This window comes from Triturus cristatus, chromosome 3_1 (genome assembly GCF_964204655.1).
Source record: "Triturus cristatus chromosome 3_1, aTriCri1.1, whole genome shotgun sequence".
Classification (NCBI taxonomy): domain Eukaryota; kingdom Metazoa; phylum Chordata; class Amphibia; order Caudata; family Salamandridae; genus Triturus; species Triturus cristatus.
In genome coordinates this window covers 640,443,843-640,468,755 of record NC_140583.1, presented here as the reverse complement: position 1 = coordinate 640,468,755, position 24,913 = coordinate 640,443,843, and the positions used below count along the sequence as shown (strand labels likewise).

Below are 24,913 nucleotides of genomic sequence, written 5' to 3'. Positions count from 1 at the left end.
TGCAGCAGTGTTTTGAACCACCTGAAGCTCTGATAGTAGTGAGTCATTTGCTGCACCAGGAGATTATTTCCAGAATCCAGGAGGCTGACCACAAGAGCCTGGTTGAAAGTTCTTCTGGAGTGAAGGGGCAACCACTGAAATGTATTTCTAAGCATATTAATTATTCCAAAACAGGTGCCGCGTGACCAGCCTACCTGCTCATATTGTGAGGTTATCATCTATTAGGATGCCTACAATTTTTACCACCTTTTTTGGTGTTGGAATGGCTCCGAGTTCTGACGGCCACCAGTCGCCTGACCAGTGCGCATGTACCTTACTGAACAGCAGAATCTCAGTTTTGTTGCTGTTAAGTTGCAAGCAATTTTGGGACATCCAGTATGCGACTTTCCTAATACCTTCTCCGAATTTGAGTTTTGCGGATTCAGGGTTTGGCCACATGGAACTGATTAATTGTGTGTCATCTGCATATGCGATTACATCTAGGCCGCAGGATCTTACCACTTAAGCCAGTGGGTCACATATATGTTAAAAAGCATAGGGCTCAGCGAGGAGTCCTGTGGAACCCTTGGGTCTATTGACATGACACAATATCTAAATATTTATAAGTTGATTGTCTGTGTGCGATTGCTGAGGAAGTCTTGAAACCATCCTAGAGCCTTTCCTCTGACACCAATCTCTGAGAGTCTCTGGACCATAATGGAATGAGAGATGGTGTCAAACGCAGCCGATAGGTCGAGTAACATCAGGATGGTTGGTCCATCTAAACTAACAACAAGCTGTACGCTATCTGTATATGAAATGAGATTAACATAGCAAATTGTAAAGAAGATTGGGGAAAACATCATCTTACATCACTCCTTTGGGTTTTAAAGGATGATACAATTGGAGTAAATTCAATGACGCCTAAAAAATGATCTAAATCAATTCAACACGGTTTAATTCCTTCCTCCACAAGTCATCCGTTCAGAATGGTGTGATCCACTGTGTCAAAAGCAGCGGATGGATTGAGCAGTATGAGGCAGGGCAGATCATATCTTAATCAATCAATTACCATTACCAGTGCATCTTCCTCGCCTAATTCAGCTCTAAAGCCCAATTGGCTAGCACCTAGGAGAATATGTTCCTCAAGAACACTAGCCAACCAACAAGCAAGACATTTTTCTCCCATCTTGGTATCAACAGGCAACAAAGACATAGGTCTGTAGCTTGCAACTTCTTGTGGGTCTAAATTCGTTTTTTACAAACAGTAGCTTACTACAAAAGGAAGAATTCAAAATATAGGAGAAAGAAGAATTATAAAGATTGCATCGCTTTCCGAACTCTTACCGGGCACATGCCATCTGGAGATGCAGATTCACATAGCCTCCAGCATTGCTTTGGAACAACGTATAGATTGTGAAACAAATCAGGAATTGTGACCCTCTTGGATTGAGAGCCCATGGGCGTCACATGAGGGCAGATGTGATGTGTATAGTGAGTCTTCAGACAAACATGCTGCTTTGATTAGCTCTAGGCCTAGTTTAGTTTTCTAGCATCTTATTTGGGAACGGCTTCTATAAGCTGCGACTGTAGTCTAGGTGGGATATCGCTGAAGTATGGATAAGGACAGTATTTTGGGTGAGACATAGTATGCTACCTCATAGCACTACAAGTAGTAGAATACTTGTTAATATGGTTTTAAAGATTCGCGAGAGATTAGCACGATAAACGTTTTCGAGAGGCTAGTATAATCAGCGTAGTCAGAGAATAGTTTGGCAAGAGTTGGCTAGAGAGTACAATAACAACACTTGGTCAGGGTTACCACCTGAATATCGACTTTCTCAATATCAACATATTGCAATCAGAATATTGGCAACCATAATATTGTGATGGAAAGTATATATAGGTGTGCAATAGTTACTTACACTTAAATATGGGATATATCTTCAAGGTACAGAGAAGTGGGGTACAGAACAGCAAATCTATACTCACCAATATATGTTGACTTTCACAATATTCTATTTGTTATGTTGGCCATAATATTTTTGCTTGTCAATATTTTGCACTCGATATTCTGATTTATAATGTCTGTAAAAAAAAAAGGTGTGTGTCTCTGTGTGTGTGGGTGTGTTCCTATTTCCTTCTTTTCTAATGTCCATTTCTTTCCCTTTGATCTTCCACTGTGGTGTTTAGGGGAAATCAAATTCACAGTTTGTGACAGGAACCTTGATTACTCATTTCGTATGATCTGTGTTATTGGTAGAGGGAATTCACAGCTATGGGAGATGAGTGCTGAGTAGGATAGATTGCACAAATATAAATGGTATCAAATGAGCCACTATTTAGTTAAGCACAAAATATAACTTTAAGAATTTGAAAGGTATAAAATTGCCCAGAATTGAATAATGGACAAATAATTATAACAAACTAATGAGACACAGAAAAAAGTTACCTATAAAGTAGTAAATGTTAAATTAGGGGTGGGTGGGTAATTCCGCTCTCCAGGGCCGGACTGGGAACCAAAACCGTCCATGGCAAAGTGCTCGGCCGGTCCCCCGGGGGTTGGGGGTGTGGCCTAGCTGTTTGCCAAGGCTGGTTTCGGCCGATTTTGTTACAGAGGCCGATATTGCAGCTATGCTGCAAAAGCGGCCCTGTAACAAAAACGGCCCCCCAGGGGCCCGAAACTTTACCCCACCATGGCGACCAACCGGGGAACTGCCTGTTGCCCGCTACGGCCAGTCCTGCCACTCACCCTGTAAAGTACACAGAGCTTTGCCCACTCCACATTAACCTAGTAACGCAGAGTTCTGGCAAAACTCCACCAACCGCCGTGTGGTGGAGTTTTTTCTCATCCGCGGCTTGCTAACAGTAAATTGCCCCCCCTAGTGTGATTTTCAAGTGCAAGGATGGCACCCGTTCACGGTGAGAAAGCTGCTGCTTGAGTAGAGAATCTACGCAAGAGGCAGCAAAGAAGCAGCGCCCTCTGGCACACCACAAGCTCCCGGTGCTAAAAATCAGCATGATGTGCCGGTTTGGCCGCTCGTAAGTTTTAATGTAACTCCACGGAATTCCATTGTATGAAACTCTGCAAGTGCCACCCACCCCTATTTAAAATCAGAAAACACACAAAATGTATATAGAAGCCAGGCACAATGTGTTTCCATCCTTTATGTTCTGTTGTAGTCCTCGTTCTACCCTTCTCGTTCTTGTCTGGTCAGAGCAATTTAGGGAGGCACCCTTCTCTCATAAATCTTGAAAACTAGTCACTCATTCTTTGAAATATTTAAGAAAAGTGCCTGCTGTGGTTCATAAGCCTTATAACTCATGCTTCAATTTTTGGACATTACTCACCACTGGAGCAGTCAGTTCCTCCCCAGCCAGGCTCACAGTGACAGGTGTCGGGTGAAACGCATCTTCCGTGCATGCATTCTTCTGTGCAGAGGGCTGTTCAGGGAAGCAGGAGAATATTAAGAATTAGAGCTATGCAACAAGTGTGAGTACATAAACCCCATAAACACCAACAAAGCAGGCTTCCTAAGTCGATATTATTTCAAGACCCGTCAGTCATATCACAGAGTGTGTTTTTAAGGAATGAGAAAACTGCTTGCCAACACAGTGATATCTTAAGAGGTCTCCTGTCCATGGGTGCACAAAAAGTGTGCGACGAGGTCAACTAGCAAGCGGGTTGTCAAGGTTGCTAACTCTTCCTCATCAGGGGCATGGGAAGGAAGGTAGACAAAGGACTTGAAAACATTGGGGACTTACTTATGAAGGAAGGATATGTAACTTTCAGTGATGTTTATGATGTTTCCAGGGAACAATTTCTTCTTTATGTATTTTTTATAGTGAGATTGCATAAACTCTGGAGGGTGGGACACACTGAAACTCAGAAACATCAGGGGTTGAGGAGCATACTCACAATTGATGGCGCATAGAGATCTATTACCCTGTTATACCAGGCGTTTGATGAGCGCATAGTGCGCTTCTGCCGCTGTGTGTGGGTAGAAAGGCTTCCCCGCACACCACCATGTACTCACTCCACGACCATGATCATACAGCATCGCAGAGACATGAAGCCAGAGTCTTCTAGACTCCTCTCACTCTTCCAGGGTATGGAATACAACCTGACGACTAGTTGCTTAAATTGTTCGGTTGATTGGTTTCGAACGTCATTTTTCATAATGCTGCTGATAACATGAGTACTATATATCCTGGCGCTTTTATAAATGATACAGAATAAAAGATGCAATGATATGATGTAGTAAGTTAATCTCTGTCTTTTGACAATGTGAAATGTCTGCTGATGGGCCTCTTGGATAATGGATTTTGCTACAACAAAGTATTTGCTTAAAAAAAGCATTCATTGAGTGAGCATACCTCATGGGTTGTATGTCATTACCACGCATGCCTTTACCACACAAGCCTTTACCACACATGCCTTTACCACACATGCCTTTACCATGCACCCTTTACTGCGGAATGCCTTTACCATAAATCAAACAACAAAAGAGTGTATACAGAAGAAAAAAAGAAAAGTAAGAGTCCCAAGCGGAGCTAGGGAAACCTGTAATGTGATAATGTGCCCTGAACAAATCAATCTGATATGTATAAAGAACCCTCACTCACCAACCTGGTTGGTTCATCATAGGGTTCCACCAGAGGTGCCTAATGCACCTCTGGTGTGCTTCAACGTTTTGATTACAACGGAGCAAAGATATCAGACCAGTGGAGACAATTCAAATATGGTGAGTGTGCAAAAAAAGGGAGAGGTGTGAATTAAAAAGTACACAGGATACGTCCAAAAATAATTTTAATGACGACGAACCTGGCACTAGTTAAAAGCAAGTGTATAAAGGACAATTTCAACTGATATCAATTAATCAGATATATCCTATTTGCGTGTTAGTTTGGTCGACATGTTTCAGCTTCTATACGTCACTGCACGAAGCTTTCTTCAGGACCTATCAAGTGAACAAATCACCTTGGCGGTATAAGCTCGCTAAGGCTTACCCTAACCTCAGGTGAAGAAACAAGACCGAATTAACTCACGGTTTTGTAGTGGCCTTCGAGAATTTCCCAAAAAGCCTTGAAATGTGTGTATTTACGAAAGTGTATGCTCCTTAGGCAAACAAGTGGGTGGGGGGACTACAGAACAATTCGTCCAAGTCCCCTGCCAAGTAGATCCACCTATATCGTCCCACCGTGCCTGGGGTGGATAGGGGTATTGGGTGGTAAAGGTGTTTTTAGGGTTTAGAAGTGGGGAAGGGTATTGGGTGGTAAGGGTATTTTTAGAGTTTAGGGGTAGTTGAGTTTAGGGGTTGTGGTTGATAAGGGAATATCTACACATATATACATCTACATATTTATATGTAGGTGTGTGTATCATCTATATATCTATGTATATATCTATTTACATATTAAAGGGTTTCACATACCTGATATACACATACAATTTCGTTGTAAAGGCATGCACGGTAAAAATGTATGCATGGTAAAGGCATTGTGTGGTAAAGGCATTGCATGGTAAAGGCATTGTGTGGTAAAGGCATTGTGTGGTAAAGGCATTGCATGGTAAATGATGCATTGTAATGGCTGTTCCCCTTCCTCGTGTAGCAAGCACTCCTTGCATTCGCCGCCTCTGATGTTAGGATGGCCAGACAGGGATTCCCATCTCCATAACTGCTTCTATTTCTGTGTTGATTCCCTTCTCCCTTATTCAGTCCTTTGGAACCTTTCCTGCCTCAGTAGTCATCAAACTGTGGGGTGGCCTGGGTCAAGACGAGCATTGCAAGGGGCCTAAAGGTTGCTTCAGGAATTAGCTTTCTAAACCCCTTCATAAGTGCAGACCATGAGCATGTTTTCAATGGGCTTTGAACATGTGATTTAAACAGTAAATCTGAACATCATAGCAATCTATGAAACATTAAACAGGTTATTGTGAGAAAGTAAAAGGTGACAAAGCACCTCTAAGTTTGTCAAAGTCCTTGGACAATGTATACTCCCAGCTACTGAGAATTCCATAGAGTGTTCTACTCCCTTGCATACAATAAATCTGTTTACCTTTTCATATACTGGAATGAACATAAGGAAGAATACAACACAACCCATAGCTTTTTTTGGGGGGGGGTGGGGGGGTACAAAACCTCATCCATCAGTTCTCGCTGGGCATGATGGAGCTCTTTGAAAAACACTACATGGCATATGTATTTATTGTGAAAAACTGAAAACTGAAAAGCAACTCGAGTATCAGTATTTCTCTCCATTTCTAAGAAAAAACCCTCAAGCTGAACAGAGTTCTTTGCATTGCACCTGTAAGTAGTATTGCATTCAGTGTTCTTTATTCCACATACTTGTATTCTGATTACAAGTACTGAAATTGCTTTACTTGAAAAATGGTTGTGATTTCTGGGTCACCGTGCACAATCATGAATGAAGAGGCATGGGAGGAGAGTTTTTTGGGAAAACTAAGAGCAGAAATAGAACCATCTGATACTGCGAGCTTCGAACACGGAGCAAAAGCAATGTTAAGCTTTAGGAAATTATTTGAATTAAACAGTAAACGTCAGAAGGAATACTGTATTTTACAGAGAAGGCACCATCTGTGTTGCGGTGGATGAATTGGGGATCTCTGGACATAATAGTAGGTCCAAAAACGTCCTGAGCAGGTTTTGTGTGCGGAAGAAGTTGAAGCAATGGGTCAGGGTGTGCTTAGTTTCTAAAAGTGTTTTCTGGGAAAATTGGTTAAAGTGAAGGTTTTAACAACCAAATAGTATAAATGCTATCCGAAATGCTCACATAGTTTGGAATATTCCCATGCTGGTAAGAGATTAAGCCACACAGCAAGTAAATAAGTTAAAGGACGCTAGGATGATTGAACAAACAGAATCATCTGAATGGGTGGCTCCTCTGCTCATGGCCAGACAAGCCACCAGAAAGGTAAGACTATACATTGATCTCAGGGATTGCAACAAGAACATTGTTTCCATTACCAAGGATTAATGAAATGATGTCTAAAAAAGTGGTGGGGGGATAGTCAATTGGTTATCCACTATAGAGTCCTCTACCACAGAACATCAAGTCACCCTACATCCCAAAAAGTTGACAGCATTCATAACCCCAGTTGGGTCTTTCCAGTTCTAAGGAAAGCCGTTTGGGGTTCCTTCAGCTTCAAGTGTTTTTCAAATGCTAAAGTACAAAATATTAAAGGGGGGTCACAGTTTTTTTTTCTTCCAGGATGACATTGTTATCATGTAAGAATGAATACCCAACAATACACTGGCTTGGTACAGGTCCTGGAAATTCTGTAAGGCAAAGGCTTGACAGCTGATACAGCAAGTTAAAATATGCATCTGTGGCATGACATATTTGGGGCCTGAAGTAGGGTGTGATGGCAGCACACTGAAAAGGAGTTATTAGTAGGCCTGGGTGAAATTCTAACTACGCCGCAGTAATTAAAGTTATATTAGTATTTTCATCTGGAAACCTTTGGAGGGCCAAGTTATTGTTGCGGGCGGATTTGATGGGAGCACATTCCCCATGGATTACACATTTATATGAAAACTTACTGAAGCATGAAATCAATTACTGCTATCAAGACACTGATGAGCCCTGAGGAAGTTCGAAAAGGTTATTTTTCCTGAATGAAACGCGTTGGCTGGAAGTTTTTCATGTTTATATGTTGTTATCAGAGGAGAAAATAAAGGATTCAATCTGTTTCTGTAAAGACACGTCATCTTGAACTTCATTGAAAAGTGATACACTTTCCTGGTGCACCATTCCATCCAAAATAACAGTATTTACATGTTACTTTTGTGACACGAAATGACCAAAACTTATGCTCACTCAAGTAATTCTAAGTAATTTAGGGCAAATATGCCTACCACAAGAGCACAGAAATACAACCTGAGCGGCTGCTGCTGTCCATGTTCTTTTGTATTTAGTGCTATTTTCTTAGCACAAAATGCACCATTGAATCCATTTTGGACTCAAGGATGCATTTTGTGCTAAGTAAATGGCACTAAATGCTGGGTTATGCTCCTCATACAATCTTGCAAAATTTTGCCGAGATTTCGTATAATTATGCTCCAACAAACTGCCCATCAGGGATGCACTCAGTTCTAAGAAGAAGAATGATGTGAGAGCTTTTTTTTAGTTTTAGCAGAGTTTCACTGAAAGTTTATAAGCAATTTTGCTGAAAAAGACACACACCTTGAGACAAATAATGACAAAAAGTTACATTTGTCTGGACACCAAAGTACTTGACATATTTTTTCAGCTCCACCCTTACAAGAGATTGACCCTAGTAGCAAAAGTATTGTTACCACTGATGCTAGTGGTAGAAAGTTGGCGGTGGTGCATAGTCAAACCAGTAATAAAGGAAAAAGAAGTGGTAATTGCATGTAGAAAGAGTATGGGGGTTAGAATACTTTTAGTCAATTCATATGATTCATATGGAGCACATTTGTTACTCTGCACAGTGATCATAAACACCTTATAAAAGTTTTAACTAAAAGGGAGATGTACAATGCATTTACACACATAGGTCGGTGGTCAGTAAGGTTGTAGGATTTCAATTATGTGGAGGGCACATTTTTAGGGGCAGGGGAATAAAATGGTGGATTTTTTAAAAAGTAGATTGCTGTTACTAATAGAGGAAATACCCAGGTGTGAATAGGATGATTGCAGCATTGCCTGGATGGATGATAAGGACTTAACCCCTTCGCTGACAGGCCTTTTCCCCTCCTGTGCCACGCCCTTTTTTGGCTATTTGGGGTAGTGCACGCTGAGGCCCCTGTAACATTTTGACCACATAAGGTATCCACGCCAAATTTGCGTCCTTTTCTTCCAACATCATGGGGATTCTAAAGGTACTCAGGGTTTGTGGTTTCTCCTAGAGGGGTCACAGAAATGAGCCAAAATACAGCAAACTTTTGGGTTTTTTCGGAAAAATTGGAAAAACGGGCTGCAAATGAAAGCATCTGGGTTTTTCCCTGCAAATGTTATCAAAAAAGGGTTTGTGGGGTTCAAATTACAATTTTCCCAGCTTTTCGGGGATACCAGACTTTTGTCAGAAACCCAACATTTTTTACACAGTTTTGACATTTTTCTGGGACATAGCCTAATTTTGCTATTTTTTGTGCTTTTGACCTCCTTCCAGTTAATGGCAGAAATGGGTACAAAAGCAATAATGGATCCTGGAAAGCTATACATTTACGAGAAGAAGACAAAATTCTGAATTCAGCAAGGGGTCATTTGTGTAGATCCATTAAGGTTTCTTTATAGAAACTAACAGTTAAATATAGGATAAATTGAAAATTAGTTGAAAAAAACAGCCTTTTGTGTCAACGTTTTCACCTGTAACTTCTTCTAATTATGACAGCCCTTTGAAAGCAATATACCATTACATCCGCTGGACATTACTGGTTGTGGGGATATATAGGACTTGTAGGTTCACAAAGAACCCGACGAACCCAGAGCCAAAAACTGAGCAGCAACTTGCAATGGTTTTTTATTATGTACCGGGTATATAGTAATTATTCTGTAAAAATGTGTACATGGAAAAATCGGTATGAAAGACACCTATGTATTTCTGAAATGGGACCAAAATATAGAGTTTAGAAACAGTAGATATTTGCACATTTCTGAAATTGGGAATACTCATACTAGCATGAGAATTATCAGTAATTTTTTAGAATGACTTCTTTTTTATACAATATCTTTCATTTGGGAGGCAGAAATGCATCGAAAGTCAATAGATAATAACAGTTCCTTTACAAATCTGAATTACCCTAAGTCTCCCGATAAAAATGGTACCTCACTTGTGTGGGTAGGCATAGTGCCCGCGACAGGAAACAACGCAAAACGCAACATGGTCACAACTCAATATCGCAGTGAAAATTTACCCTTTTTTGGCAAAGTGCCTAGCTCTAGTTTTTGAACCCTAGCTCTGCAGGCACCTTGGGAAATCTAGCAAACCTATACATTTTTGAAAACTAGACTCCCAGGGGAATCCAGGATGGGGTGACTTGACTGCCTCCCACCAGGGTCTGTTACCCAGAATCCCTTGCAAACCTAAAAAATTGTCAAAAAAAACAAATTTTCCCCACATTTCTGTGGTGGAAAGTTCCGGAATCTGCGTGGATCCACAAATTTCCACCCACCTTGCGTTCCCCAAAGTCTTACGAGAAAAACGGTACCTCACTTGTGAGGGTCGACCTAGTGCCCGCGACAGGAAACGGCGCAAAACGCAACGTGGTCACACCTCAATTTCGCAGTGTTAAATGACCCGTTTTTGGCAAAATGTCTAGCTGTAGTTTTTGAACCCTAGCTCTGCGGGCACCTTGGGAAACCTAGCAAAACTATACATTTTTGAAAACTAGACACCCAGGAGAATCCAGGATGGGGTGACTTGACTGCCTCCCACCAGGGTCTGTTACCCAGAATCCCTTGTAAACCTAAAAAATTGACCAAAAAAACACATTTTCCCCACATTTCTGTGGTGGAAAGTTCCGGAATCTGCGTGGATCCACAAATTTCCACCCACCCCGCGTTCCCCAAAGTCTTACGAGAAAAACGGTACCTCACTTGTGTGTGTCGGCCTAGTGCCCGCGAAAGAAAACGGCGCAAAACGCAACGTGGTCACACCTCAATTTCGCAGTGAATAATGACCCTTTTTTGGCAAAATGTCTAGCTGTAGTTTTTGAACCCTAGCTCTGCGGCCACCTTGGGAAACCTAGCAAACCTATACATTTTTGAAAACTAGACACCCAGGGGAATCCAGGATGGGGTGACTTGACTGCCTCCCACCAGGGTCTGTTACCCAGAATCCCTTGCAAACCTAAACAATTGACCACCCAGCGTTCCCCCGGGTCTCCCGATAAAAACGGTGCCTCACTCGTGTGGGAGGCCCAAGTACCCGCGACAGGCAAGGGCCCAAAACGTATTGCCTGTCACGGGTACTTGGGCCTCCCACACGAGTGAGGCACCGTTTTTATCGGGAGACCCGGGGGAACGCTGGGTGGTAGGAAATTTGTGTCAGCCCGGTGATGCCACAACTTTAGCACAAAAATGTTTGAAAAAGGTGATTTTTTCAGCTAAATTTGAGGTTTACAGGGCATTCTGGGTAAGGAAACTTTGGGGGATCCACGCAAGCCATACCTCCCTGGAATCCCCCGGGTGTCTAGTTTTCGGAAATGTGTGGGTTTGGTAGATTCCCCTAGGTGGCCGCCGAGCACTGGCCAAAAACCCAGGTGACCCCCTTGCAAAACCAGGTCGTTTTGATGTAGGCAATTTTCATGTAGCCTCAATACGTTTTGGGCACTTGCCTGTCGCGGGTACTTGGGCCTCTCACACGAGTGAGGCACCGTTTTTATCGGGAGACCCCGGGGAACGCTGGGTGGTAGGAAATTTGTGTCAGCCCGGTGATGCCTCAACTTTCCCACACAAAAATGTGTGAAAAAGGTGATTTTTTCAGCTAAATTTGAGGTTTGCAGGGCATTCTGGGTAAGGAAACTTTGGGGGATCCACGCAAGCCATACCTCCCTGGAATCCCCCGGGTGTCTAGTTTTCAGAAATGTGTGGGTTTGGTAGGTTCCCCTAGGTGGCCCCCGAGCACCGGGCCAAAAACCCAGGTGACCCCCCTTGCAAAACCAAGTCGTTTTGAGGTAGGCAATTTTCATGTCGCCTCAATACGTTTTGGGCCCTTGCCTGTCGCGGGTACTTGGGCCTCCCACACGAGTGAGGCACCGTTTTTATCGGGAGACCCCGGGGAATGCTGGGTGGTAGGAAATTTGTGTCAGCCTGGTGATGCCTCAACTTTCCCACACAAAAATGTGTGAAAAAGGTGATTTTTTCAGATAAATTTGAGGTTTGCATGGCATTCTGGGTAAGGAAACGTTGGGGGATCCACGCAAGCCATACCTCCCTGGAATCCCCCGGGTGTCTAGTTTTCAGAAATGTGTGGGTTTGGTAGGTTTCCCGAGGTGGCCGCCAAGCCTGGGGACAAAAACTCATAGGACCCCCTTTGCAAAACCAGGTTGTTTTGTGATAGGTAATTTTGATGTCTCCTCAATAGGTTTTGGGCCCTTGCCTGACGTGGGCAATAGGCCTACCCATGCAAGTGAGGTACCATTTTTCTCTGAAGACTTTGGGGAACGCAGGGTGGGTGGAATTTTGTGGACCCACGCAGATTCCAGAACTTTCCGACAAAGAAATGTGAGGAAAATGTGTTATTTTGAACACATTTTTAGGTTTGCAATGGATTCTGGGTAACAGAACCTGGTGAGAGCCAGTGAAGTCACCCCATCCAGGATTCCCATCGGTGTCTAGTTTTAAAGAATGTACAGGTTTGCTAGGTTTGCCTACTTGCCAACTGCGCTAGGGCCCAAAATCCAGTATACACATTGCTAAAAAAAGATCGGAGCCCAGTGGGCTTTCTGCCGCCCTGGGGGGGAATCGGGGAATGGGGTTTCATCCTGATATGCCCCTAAAGGGGCAGAAAGACTGTGGCTATTTTTTGTGGGGATGGGGGCATTGGTATGACCATTTTGGGCAGCCCCCACCCCCACGCATAAAAAAAGCCTGCGTACTCGCTGGCGCCTACTGGGCTTTCTGCCCCCCCACGGGGAAGATCAGGGGTCACTGCCACCATCTGCCCTCCTGGGGGGGCAGAAAGACTGGAATTTCTCTGGGGGTGGGGTGGGGTATTGTCATGCCCATTTTGGGGAGCCCCTACCCCTACACTAATAAAACAAAAAAATCCATGGTTTCTAGTGGGCATTCTGCGCCCCCAGGGGGGGCCAGATTGGGGGCTACAGCTCCCATCTGCCTCCTGGGGGACAGAAAGACTGTCATTTTTGTGGGGGGGAGAGTGGGGGCATTGGCGTGCCCGTTTCGGGCAGCCCACACCCTAAAAACAATTGCGCAAAAAAAATCCCTGGTGTTTAGTGGGCTTTCAACCCCCCCCCCCGAAGGGGCAGATTAGGGGCCAATGCCCCATCTGCCCCCGGGGGGGCAGAAAGACTGTGATAATTGGGGGGTGGGGTGGGGGCATGGGCCAATTGGTTTCTAGTGGTCTTTTTGCCCCCCCCGGGGGGGCAGATTGGGGGCCAATGCCCCATCTGCCCCCCAGGGGGGGCAGAAAGGCAGTAATGGTGGCGGGTGGGTGGGGGCATTGGCGTGCCCGTTTCGGGCAGCCCCCACCCTAAAAAAAAACAGAAAACAAATCCCTGGTGTATAGTGGGCTTTCTGCCCCCCCGGAGGGGCAGATTAGGGGCCAATGCCCCATCTGCCCCCCGGGGGGGCAGAAAGACTGTGATAATTGGGGGGTGGGGTGGGGGCATGGGCCTGCCCGTTATGGGCAGCCCCACCCCTATTTATTTTTTTTTACAATTCCCTGGTGTCTAGTGGTCTTTTTACCCCCCGGGGGGCAGATTGGGGGCCAATGCCCCATCTGCCCCCCAGGGGGGCAGAAAGGCTGTAATGGTGGCGGTGGGTGGGGGCATTGGCATGCCCGTTGCGGCAGCCCCCACCCTAAAAAAAAAAGTAAAAACGAATCCTTGGTAGTTAGTGGGCTTTCTTCCCCCCCGAAGGGGCAGATTAGGGGCCAATGCCCCATCTGCCCCCCGGGGGGGGCATAAAGACTGTAGTAATTGGGGGGTGGGGTGGGGGCATGGGCCTGCCCGTTTTGGGAAGCCCCCACCCCTACTTTTATTGATAAAAAAATTCCCTGGGGTATAGTGGGCTTTTTGCCCCCAGGGCGGGCAAAAAGACTAAATTGCGCCAAAGTTACATGGGGGGAGCAAAGGCCCTTGCCCAAGGGGCCGCTCCCCCTCCCCCCCCCCCTGGTGTCTAGTGGGTGGATCCCTGCTTGGGGATCGCCCTCCTGTGGCGATCCCCAAGCAGGGATCCACTGGGGAGATTCTCCCCTTTCCAACGATACCTCTCCCGTCTTTCTACGTGCTCAGGGGGCTGAGATAGACACCTGAGCACGTAGAAAGTGAAACTGAAATGAGCCTCTTGGCTCATTTCAGTTTCACTTTCACTGTAAAAGACGTCGGCACGACGTGCGCGCCGATCGTCATTACAGTGAAAGGGGGGGGGGCCTCGGGAGCTGGGGAAGCTCTTAGATATCATGGAACCAGTACAGAAAGATATTGTAGATTTAAGATATATAATTGTGTTGATTGATCACTTCTCTAAATGGCCTACAGGCAATAAAGAGAGCTAAAGAAGAAGCTGCAGTGAGGTGTTTAGACTGGATGTTCACGAGGGAAGGTTTACCCAGGTGGAACATCAGCAAAAAAGTCCTGCAGATCAAATCATAATGTGTGGAGGATTTCTAACACAACTGAATTGTTCATAAAACTACTTATGTTTATCATCTTAGTGGGAATGGTAGTGTAGAAAAATGTAACAGTGTGATTAAAGGCATCATACATTTATTTAAAACCAACTGGCTAAAGTGGGAAGATGAAATTAATAAAATGGTTGGACATACAGAAATCTGCCCAGTGGTGTGAGACCTTTTGCGCTCATGAAAGGTAGAACAACGAACACGAAGCATAATTCAGCCTTATTGTGTAATGAAAGAATTTGACATTTAAGTTATTTGTCGCTATGCAAAATCTGGAAGGCATGGAGTGTGGTGGAGTGTGAGGGATTGGACGGGTGTGTGGTCGTTGGACTGTGAGGATGAAAGTGGTGCACACCCTCATCTTGAGTGTGAAGATTTGAATGGTGCGCATAGTGGTGGCGAGCCTCTTGTAACAGTGAGGAGTGAGTAATGCCATCCAAGAGTGGCCCTTGATAGGAGTAAGGCACTGTACGTGGGGCTAGACATCTCCACTCCGAGATCTGGATGTAGGATTCGAAGTTTAGGAGATTGGAAGGATATGTTGGGGATTCATGCGTCTTCATGTGATAGATATTTTCCACTTGATTTCCCTTTGAGATCTGATTGTACATTTTTAAATGCTTCCATATTTTGTTAAATATTATGGGGGTGCGTGTTCTTAGTCTTGGCATGTCACATGTTAAGTATTCTTGTACTCAGTGTTCTTGTGTTCTATTCCATCTATAGGAAATGATCTGCTTGAAATTGGGGAAGAGTTGAGAGAAGTTTAGTTGGAGGGAAGATGTATATCATGGGGTGCAATAAACGAGCCAGTGGTCACACCACTCAAATGTTTTGAATTGCTCCGAGTCCCACATACCTCAATTTCTCAGTACCGTATCAATTTCCACAGAATACCAGAAAGAAAAGGGTAATTTTTAAAGCCTTGATGGTGGCACATTCAGCCTTCTATAAGACAGGTCCTAAATACCTGCACAAAGCGAAGGCTGGATACTGGCCTAAAAGATTTTGGCGCTCAGTCAGCCCGGCTGCTGGTCATTCCTCACACTAATCAGAAGAAGAGGGGCGGATCAGCCTGCTCGGTTGTGGCAGCCAAATACCGGAACATCAACCCCCTCCGATGTATCACGAATAAAAATCATTTTCTTAGGCAACTGAACCCCCATCTGTTTAAAGAGTAAGGTGGTGGTTATCTTCCTCAGCGCCGTGACACCCCCATTTGTAGCCGAGTTCTATATAAATCCCTTCATTCAGTCATACATTTTACATTACCAATTCGACGTAAATAATTTTACGCAAGTAGTGTAATTGGCATGAAGAAATTTGAAAAGCACCGTGATTGAACACATAGCTGTTGGCGCTACCAGAGCCGCCCTGGGCTCCAATGATATCCAATGATAAATCAATCGGATCCCGTTGCTGTTCTATCCCTCCGGATTAGACGACAGTTTTCAAACGGTGGTGTTTATTTATTTATGTATTTAAAAAAAATTCCCTCAGGAGTGTAATAAAGTTCTGGAAAAAAACGAGGGAGTATCTATGCTTCGCTTTAACATATCATTTGAGAGAATGTTGTTTTTATGATTTTTTGAGGATATTTAATATGCCCTGTATGGATAATCATGGCGCTTGTTCCAGACACGAACTGTCCAGGGACACAACGTCCATTTACCTGACTTAGGCAAAGACTCTGTCACTCTAAGAGCCTGACAACAACAACAAAAAGTATTCGGGCCTGCACAGAATCTACCAGAGCGCCTAGAGGCAAAGCACAACCATTTCTTGGAGCAGAAGCCAGAAGCGCTCTTCCAAACTCGGAAAAGACTTGACCAACACACGCTAACCCGGGATAAGAACGAGATCCTGCAAAGGTGCTTCCAAAGGGAGAAATCACTCCTCTTTCAAGGGTCTTTGGAGCGTTCAGACTCCTGGGACTGACTTTGCCACCGAGGCTAATCAAAACCAGCAACCTGTGGTAAGTGCTTGAATACAGAACTGCATATATACGTCACTGAATTAAAACCACTCGAGGGGCAGAAAGGTATGGCCAATGGGGAACAGGCAGATTGCAAGCAAACCATCTAATTGCACCAACCGCAGTCTTCTGAGCAGCGACGTCCATTATTTTGCAAATTAAGCACTGGCAGGAATAGATTCAGGGGCATGTAAGATTTTGCAATTAGAAGTCACTCATTCAGACCCAGACGCACCCGCACAGACCTGTCAGCAGTACTGTGTTTGGATATCTCCCTGTAGACATCACTATAAAGAAAATAGGGGACACTGTATGCTCAAGAGCCCCCAGCTGCTTATTTCAAAGGTTGGCTGTGGGTTCGATTTGCTCCTTGACAGTAGTCGTCAGAAGCTTGGCTTCCATCTAATGCGTGTTGTGTCTGGTTACTTCACTCAGGCAGGAATATTTGAGAAGAATTGCGTGTCCTATAGGCTTTGCTGCCTTGCAGCTCATGGTTGGGGTGATAAGTTCTTTAGCTTTGGCTTCTAAGACACATTTCTGCCTCTCTTGGCTTTTCCATCTCCTATGAATGAGCAGTATTGATGTAGAAAGATGTTCTTCAAGAGTTATTTACAGATGAGGGTTGACCATGGTGGGGCATTCACCACTAGCAAGGCCCATTCATGCGAGAGGGCCTGCCCGTGGTACTGACAGTCACTTGTTTCTAAGGTGAGTGCAGCTGATGCACTACTAGCTTCACATGGCTGTAGAGATGTATTCCAAATAATAATAATAATAGTAAGATATAATCCAAGAGGCTTCATATATCAAAAGATGAAGTTTTATTCTTGAGGCTAATAAACCCACGACATTCCTTGCACAAGTTACCGGTCAGAATGAATACTTACAAACTTCACATTCTATACACTAGAATCATTGATGCTACCACATTCTAACATTTAAAGGTACACGTAAATAAAGTAATGACAATAACCACTACATATCACCCCCCCCCCTTTCCTACTAAATAAAACAAACAAGGTTACAAAGAAGTAAATCATGACTTTCCATTAATAGTAAACAAAGTCTTCATGACGGATAGGTGGAGCCCTAATTCTAGAACTATGCCTAACATTCTTGTTGTCGACTGATCCCACGATATTCTCTGGAACAACACTGTCATTCAGAAGAAAAGAAGGAGTAGAAATAGAATTATTGTCACCTTCTCCCTCATTTATCAATGGAATAGCATCATACGAAGGCATAACTACATTGTCACCTTTACGATCTAAATCACCAAGATTGAACCAATCTGAATGACCCAGAGCTTTAAATTGAGATCTCATTTTATCACAAATAATCTTTGCCTGTTCCTCTGTGAGTTTAACTACAGCATTCCGATTCCACCACCCCCGATCTTGTAGCATAACAGCCATTTTGGAAACCTTAATAATTCTGGCCGGCTCAGAAAATTTTGATTGACCTTTCCCGACCTTAATAGGTTTCTTTATTAGGACCCAATCACCAGGAACTAAAGATGTAACTTTAACATGTTTTCTTGCATCATAATTAGCTTTGTAGGACTGTTGTCTTTCTCTTACATATGCCCAAACTTTCTGCAAGTCAATTTCATGAGAATTACAGTGTTCTAATTTTCCTTTCAGCCATGACGGACTAAACATAGAAACTGGTTTCCTTCCCCTCAATAACATATAGGGAGAAATCTTTGTGGTAGAATGTGGAGTAATATTGTAACTCCAAATCTTGTCACTGATATACTTGTGCACATCCAAACCATTATTTATAGCCGTTTGTACACCTTCTTTCAGCATTCTGTTGGCTCTATCAACCAAACCATTTGAGACAGGACTATATAGTGGTACTAAAATGTGCTTAATGGAAACCTCATTCAAGAAATTTTCAAAATCACCAGATGTAAAATGGGTCCCATTGTCAGTTACCATTTCAGAAGGGAGCCCTTCAATCAAGAACAAACACTGCAAAAATGAAATAGCTGATTTAGAATCTGAGTTTTTAACAAATGAAAAATACAACCACTTTGAGAAGTAGTCAATTATAACAATCAAGAATTTACTATCACTACCTAGTAAGTTAAAAGGCCCGGAAAAGTCCAAACCTAACTTCTGCCACGGACGACTAGGCCATTCAACAGGGCAAAAAGGAGAAGTGGAAGTACGCCAGTGTTTATCAGAACATAAACATTCAGGACATTTATCAACAAATGACTTAACCTGACTGTCTATGCCTGGCCACCAATACACATCCTTAATTTTCCTTACAGTACTTGAAATTCCTAAATGTCCTTCATGAGCAATAACTATAATTTTACTCCTTAAACTCTCAGGTGGTACTATTTTATTGTCTCTTAGTAAAATGTCATTAACAATTGAAAGCTCAGCCACAACTTGCGAGAAACATTTGTCTTGCATAGACAAGCTTCTATCGCATGACCAACCTTGGACTAAGAATTTCTTCACTCTTTCCAGACAAGAATCTTTCCGTCCACACTCAATCCATTCCTCTTCCGATAATCTACTCATTTGTGTGACATCATTAATAGTAAAAACAACATCAGAATCACTATTACTGTCAATATCCGTGACCTCACTGTCTAACGGAATCCAAAACAGACAGTCTGCCCTAACATTTCTACCTCCAGGAATGTACTTAATATCAAAGTTAAATTCTTGTAGTCTAGCAAGTAGTCTGATCAAACGAGAGGAGGCTTTGTTTGAGTTACTACCACCTAACATGTAAATTAATGGCTTATGATCCGTGAAAAGTTGAAATCTGGAACCCCAAATGTACATTTTAAACTTTTCTACCGCCCAACAGCATGCCAGAGCCTCACGCTCGATAGTGCTATAATTAGACTCAGCGCTATTTAATGTTCTTGAAGCAAACGCTATAGTGTACTCCTTTCCATCAACCATCTGGCTTAAAACTGCACCCAGACCTTTTGAGCTAGCATCCACAGTGACAATACAACTGTGACCATGAGAAAAGGCTCCAATTGCTGGCGCCTCCAAAATTAATTTTTTACCTGTATCAAATGATAATTGAGTTTCATCAGACCATATAAATTTTGCATTTTTTTTAACAAATCTCTAAGAGGTTGTACAATGACAGCTTAAGTTTGCACAAAACGAGCATAGTATTCGCTTAGTCCTAAAAAACTCTCAAAGCGTCCTTGTCATGTGGTCTTGGAGCTTCTTTGATGGCGTTGACTAAAGATAACTTAGGTTTGATACCATTAGCAGAAATATTATGCCCCAGGTAGTCTACATCTTGAGTAACAAATTTGCACTTGTTTTTGTCAATAGTCATACCAACTGCCTCAAGTTTATGCAAAACTTTGTTAAGTAGCGAATAATGCGATTCAAGTGTAGCCGTGTGAATTAAAATATCGTCCTGAAATGCTTGAATCCCCTCTATACCAGCAAACATTTTGTCCATCAAACGTTGGAATACACTGGCCGCAGATGCCATACCAAAAGGCATACGTTTATACATAAAAACACCAAAAGGTGTAACAAACGGGGTTGAGATTCTTTTGAGAGTGGAATTTGATGGTAAGCAGATTTTAGATCAATTGTAGTAAAAAATTTGCTACCACCTAGATTCGCCAACATCTCTTGAATTCTGGGAAGGGGATGGCAGTCCACTACAATATTGCGATTCAGCACTCTCAAGTCTGCACATAAGCTGATCTCACCAGAACTTTTGCGAGCCACGACAGCCGCAGAAACCCATTCCGATGATTCAACAGGAGTTATGATGTCTTGTGCACATAAATCATTCAGTGTTTTCCTTAAATCCTCCCTAGCAGACAAAGGAATCGGTCTACATTTTTTAACAATTGGGACCTCATTCATCTTAAGTTTGATCGTGTGTTGGAAATTTTTAACCAAACCTACTCTATCTGAAAACACACTAGAATATTTCGCTAATATATTGGTTACATCACATTCATTGTACTTTTCAAGATCACCCATAGGCACAATTGTTGAGACTGGTAGGTCACCTAAAGTAACAGGTTCTAAATGCCCCGGTTTTAAAATGATCCCAAGATCCACTTGATCCTGCCAACCTAGAATGTCTCTGCCATTCATGGCAACATATATTTTAGTGTAAATTTCCCTTCCCTTGAATGTGATAGAATCAGAAAAATATCCTCTCATGGTAATATCAAACCCACTGAATGCTTTAGGGTTGACATCTGTAGGTTTAAGAAGAACCCTGGACCAAAATGTATAAAAGGTTTTCCCATCCAAAATTGTGATAGGAGATCCAGAATCGACCATGACATTCAGATCAATAGGACCAATAGATACACTGCACAGAGGACCTTTACATCTTCTCATATCACTCCACAAGGTATTTATCTCAATAGTGGAGAACATATTATTCATGGCGCTGCAGAGCTCATCTTGTTCAATATTGACACAATTAAGTCTACTTTTATGTTTGGTTAATCTGCATACAGTGTAAAAGTGACCAATCTTCTTACATGTGTTACACCTTTTCCCTTGTGCAGGGCAATTTGCATAATTTCCCATATGATACTTTGAACCACATATATAACATGAACCCTTCCTTTCAACCGAACTGTTAGGTTTTACATTTGTGGAAACTGCACTTACACTCAGTTCATTATTGGCAGAATTGGAATCAACCTGCATTACATTTAAAGTTGGCCCCGGTTTGCTGGTGGGGTCTTGTGTTAAAATTTTGGACGAGACTACAGACTGTTCAATGCTTCTAGCAATGTCCATAACTTCTTCCAAAGAAGGATTCTTACATGTTAGAATTTGTTCTTGTATTTTCTTGTTGTGGCAATTGAAAACTAACTGGTCCTGCAAATATGTATCTAAATGAGATACAAATTGACATTTCGCTGCTAAAACACGTAAAACTGCTAAATAATCCTCAATGGACTCTTCTTGTGTTTGTTTGCGCTTAAAAAACAAATGGCGTTCAACCATAACAGAAGGTTTGTCTACGTATTGTTTACCCAATCTAGCTAACGCCTCATCATGCACATTCCAACTTTCATCACGGGACGGAGATGGAACTACCGGTAAGTTATCAAAAACATCTTGTCCCGCATTACCTAAATGGTTGAACAGAAGTTCTTTTTTTCTTGCGGCAGAATATTTGGTGGCATCAATAGCTTCTAGATAATTATCAAAGATTCTAAACCATCTATGCCATGGCATAAGTGGTTTACCTGGATTGGGAAGAAAAGGTGGTGGTTGCATGACATTGTTAGATGAAGAAGACATGGTTTACTTGTGTATGAAATATTCTATGCCTGAGAGTAATGTCTGAATTAAATCTGAATTCTAATCAGTATACCTAAACCACCAAATACAAATTGGAATTAATAAAACTACATTAGTTAAATTATATTAAAATAAAGCAATATAAGCAGCCACAATCAAAATAAAATGATGAAGTGAAAATTAACAGTCACCACATGGTAAAATCCAGAAGCGTGTGTCAGTCAAGGTAGACTAAATCGATGTTGAAATAAAAGCTTGGTAGATTTCAGACACAATACGGTGGAAATCCAGACAAATGTGCCATTAACAGTGCTTGAGAGCGATGTTGAGAATTTAACTCGCTCGATCACCATTACGAAGACAATGCAGCCTGAATTCTGGAAATGCCTTTTGAAGATGGCCGCCGGAGCGTGACTGAACGTAGTGACGACTGGACGTGGTAGCGTGATGCTCTTGAGAAGAAGAATAGGTCAGAATGCGCTTCGTGGTCCGCACATAACAGAATGATGAACACAGTCAAAAGTCAGCAAGTTTAAACGGTGAAAACTGCAACTGAGGTACGAAGATTGCTTTGATTTAAAAATGAACAGTGCGTCGAGATCCAGAACTAACGAAGATAGGTTTCGGTGCCGAAACTCCACTGCACACAGTTACAACTCTGACATTCAAAGCAAAGTTTCACCCTCAAACGTAGTTATAACGATAATCTTCAAGCTGACATTGACCGAGTAATTCTCACCCGTGAGCGTAGAAAACTTCAGCTCTCTTCCGATCAAATACGGAGATAAAACTCACGGAAAATACACCATGTAGATAAATATCTTCACTTCTTGTAGATCAAATTGTTCGAAGCTTGAACTTCATAAAAGCAGGTCGGTGGGCCCCTCGTAAAATCCTTCAAATCGTCGCCAATAATTGTAGAGATGTATTCCAAATAATAATAATAGTAAGATATAATCCAAGAGGCTTCATATATCAAAAGATGAAGTTTTATTCTTGAGGTGAATAAACCCACGACATTCCTTGCACAAGTTACCGGTCAGAATGAATACTTACAAACTTCACATTCTATACACTAGAATCATTGATGCTACCACATTCTAACATTTAAAGGTACACGTAAATAAAGTAACAACAATAACCACTACATATCACAATGGCACAGAGGGCATGTCAGCCAGGGTGCCAGCCAGAAGTGTCTCCTGCCCTAGGGTAGAGAGCACCCGCACGACAGCAGCTCTCATTTTCAAGGGCATAGTGTGGACGCTGCTCCAGGGCGTAAGATGGCAGGTCCATTAGAGCAGTTTCTGGTGTCCTCACCCGGGCACAGATAGACAGCTTCACCATGGACACCCTTCAGTAGATTTACAGTTTATTGCCCAGAGTTACTCCAGGGCGTAAGATGGCAGGTCCACTAGAGCAGTTCTGGTGTCCTCACCTGGGCACAGATAGACAGCTTTACCATGGACACCCTTCAGCAGATTTACTTGGACACAGGGCCACAGCTGATGCCTTAATGAGGACATGGGGCACAGATTAATTTGAATTAGGGCAGAATCAGTGGCACTTTTGCCATTATATAAAACTGAAGGTAATTTTATTTTGTATAACACAAACTGTATTGCATTTCCTTTACCATGATAAGCAGGAGACATTACAGGAGGATGGTTTCCATCTAGCGGATGTACCTAGCAGGGTGTAGTCAATAATGCATATAAATGCAGTGGGTAGTGACCTCTGTGTTCTTCTGCAACAGAGCAAATACAGTAGATGAAAAAACAAAACTCAGGAAATCAATTAATGTAAACGGCCCCTTTCCCATATCCCAAACGAAATTAACACCCTCTATGTGTCACCAGGGAGTTCTCGCTCCTAATCGGAAGGGGGAGGGTGTCTATGTAAGTGCAGTGCAGTACTGTTATGGACCCAGTGAAAAAACAGTGTTGTTGGAGGCGTCACCCATATAGATCCCCGGAGCCATAATCAATGTCGGACAATGAGTATTATCTCACTGAGAGTCAGCATCCTCTCCAGGTTCAGGAAATGTTGCCTTAAAGCTTTCTATTAGCATATCCAATTCCATAGAGATTGATGATTTACAAAGCCCCCTATATTCTTCCTGTCTGAGAGCTAAACTTTTGGCTAGGCCCCACCAGTGAACCCCCTTCCGCCAGTCTGCTGGTTTAGGGGCCAATGGGGACTTCCATCTTCTAGTGAGAAGGCATTTCACCAGCAGTAATGCCATTTTAGTGAATAGCGCCACGGCTTTGGAACCTCTAGGTCTCATTGGCAATCCCAGTATGCAGTGTTCAATATTATCCCAGCGGGCTTGGCCCGAGACCTCTGTCAGCACTCCAGCCACCCCAGTCCAATAGTAAGTGAGCTGCGGGTAGGCCCACAGCATGTGGAGCAAGTCCGCACCTTCTATCTGGCAACGGGGACATGTCAAGGACGCAGTGGGGTATATCTGATTACATTTATGAGGTGTTAAGTATGCCCTATGGAGAATTGCAAATCGAATAAATTTGAATCTCATGCTGCAAGATACTTTTTTAGGATATTCAAGCATATTCACCCATTCCTTGTCGGAAAGCGCCCTCGTTAAGTCTGCCGCCCACCTCTCCCTCAACATCGTGCGTGGTATTATAAGATGATCCCGGAGCCCCTTGCACAGCCAAAAACGAAGGTTCTTTAAAGCATAGACAGGGCATTCCTTGGGACGCGACCGACAGGTCCCTTGAGGCCTGCCCGGCTGATTCAGTATGGCTGAATCTGGCACAGCGTACGGAAACTGCTTTCATTGGGCATGGCCGGTCGCTTTATTTTGGCGTGGGTCATTATCTTCACCTACTGAGCACAGGGCTTTGGTCACAGATGTTAGAGACTAACTATAAATGCTTCAGAATATGTCCTGTGCATCTTTGGGCTAAAGATTACTCAGATCTCTTGTGTAAATCAACCCACACTGAATGAAATCTTCTGAACTTTTGCTTGGAATCACTTATAAGTGTCTTCTTCCGAGATATTCCACATAACCATAGCTCTTACCTCTGTCTTGAGTGTCAGGTCAAGTCTCTCAATCAAAAGTGACCGAGGAACGGCGGGAGTGCAGTAGCGGCCCGATTCCTGCCAAAGTAGTGGGCCGGGCTGGAGGAGAGAAGGGGTGGAAGGGGTAGGGGGAGGTGTCGGGGGACAAAAAGAAAACAAAAGAAAAGAAAAAACTTACCTTCATGTTGAGGTTGGAGAGAGCTTCACTGCGCATGAGGTGTTTGGCCGGCAAAATACCTCATGGCAGTGAAGGGAGTGCACACCCCTCCCCCA

At 43.1% G+C, this 24,913-nt stretch overlaps 1 protein-coding gene across 1 annotated transcript in view; it reads right to left on the bottom strand.

Moving 5' to 3' along the window:
- The window catches only part of MEGF11 (multiple EGF like domains 11), a 1,813,102-nt gene that overhangs the window by 1,161,322 nt on the left and 626,867 nt on the right, over positions 1-24,913 (bottom strand). Inside the window, exon 5 of the mRNA XM_085644629.1 lies at positions 3,331-3,423. Coding sequence (XP_085500755.1) covers positions 3,331-3,423 — 93 coding nt within the window. The remainder of the gene's footprint in view (positions 1-3,330; positions 3,424-24,913) is intronic.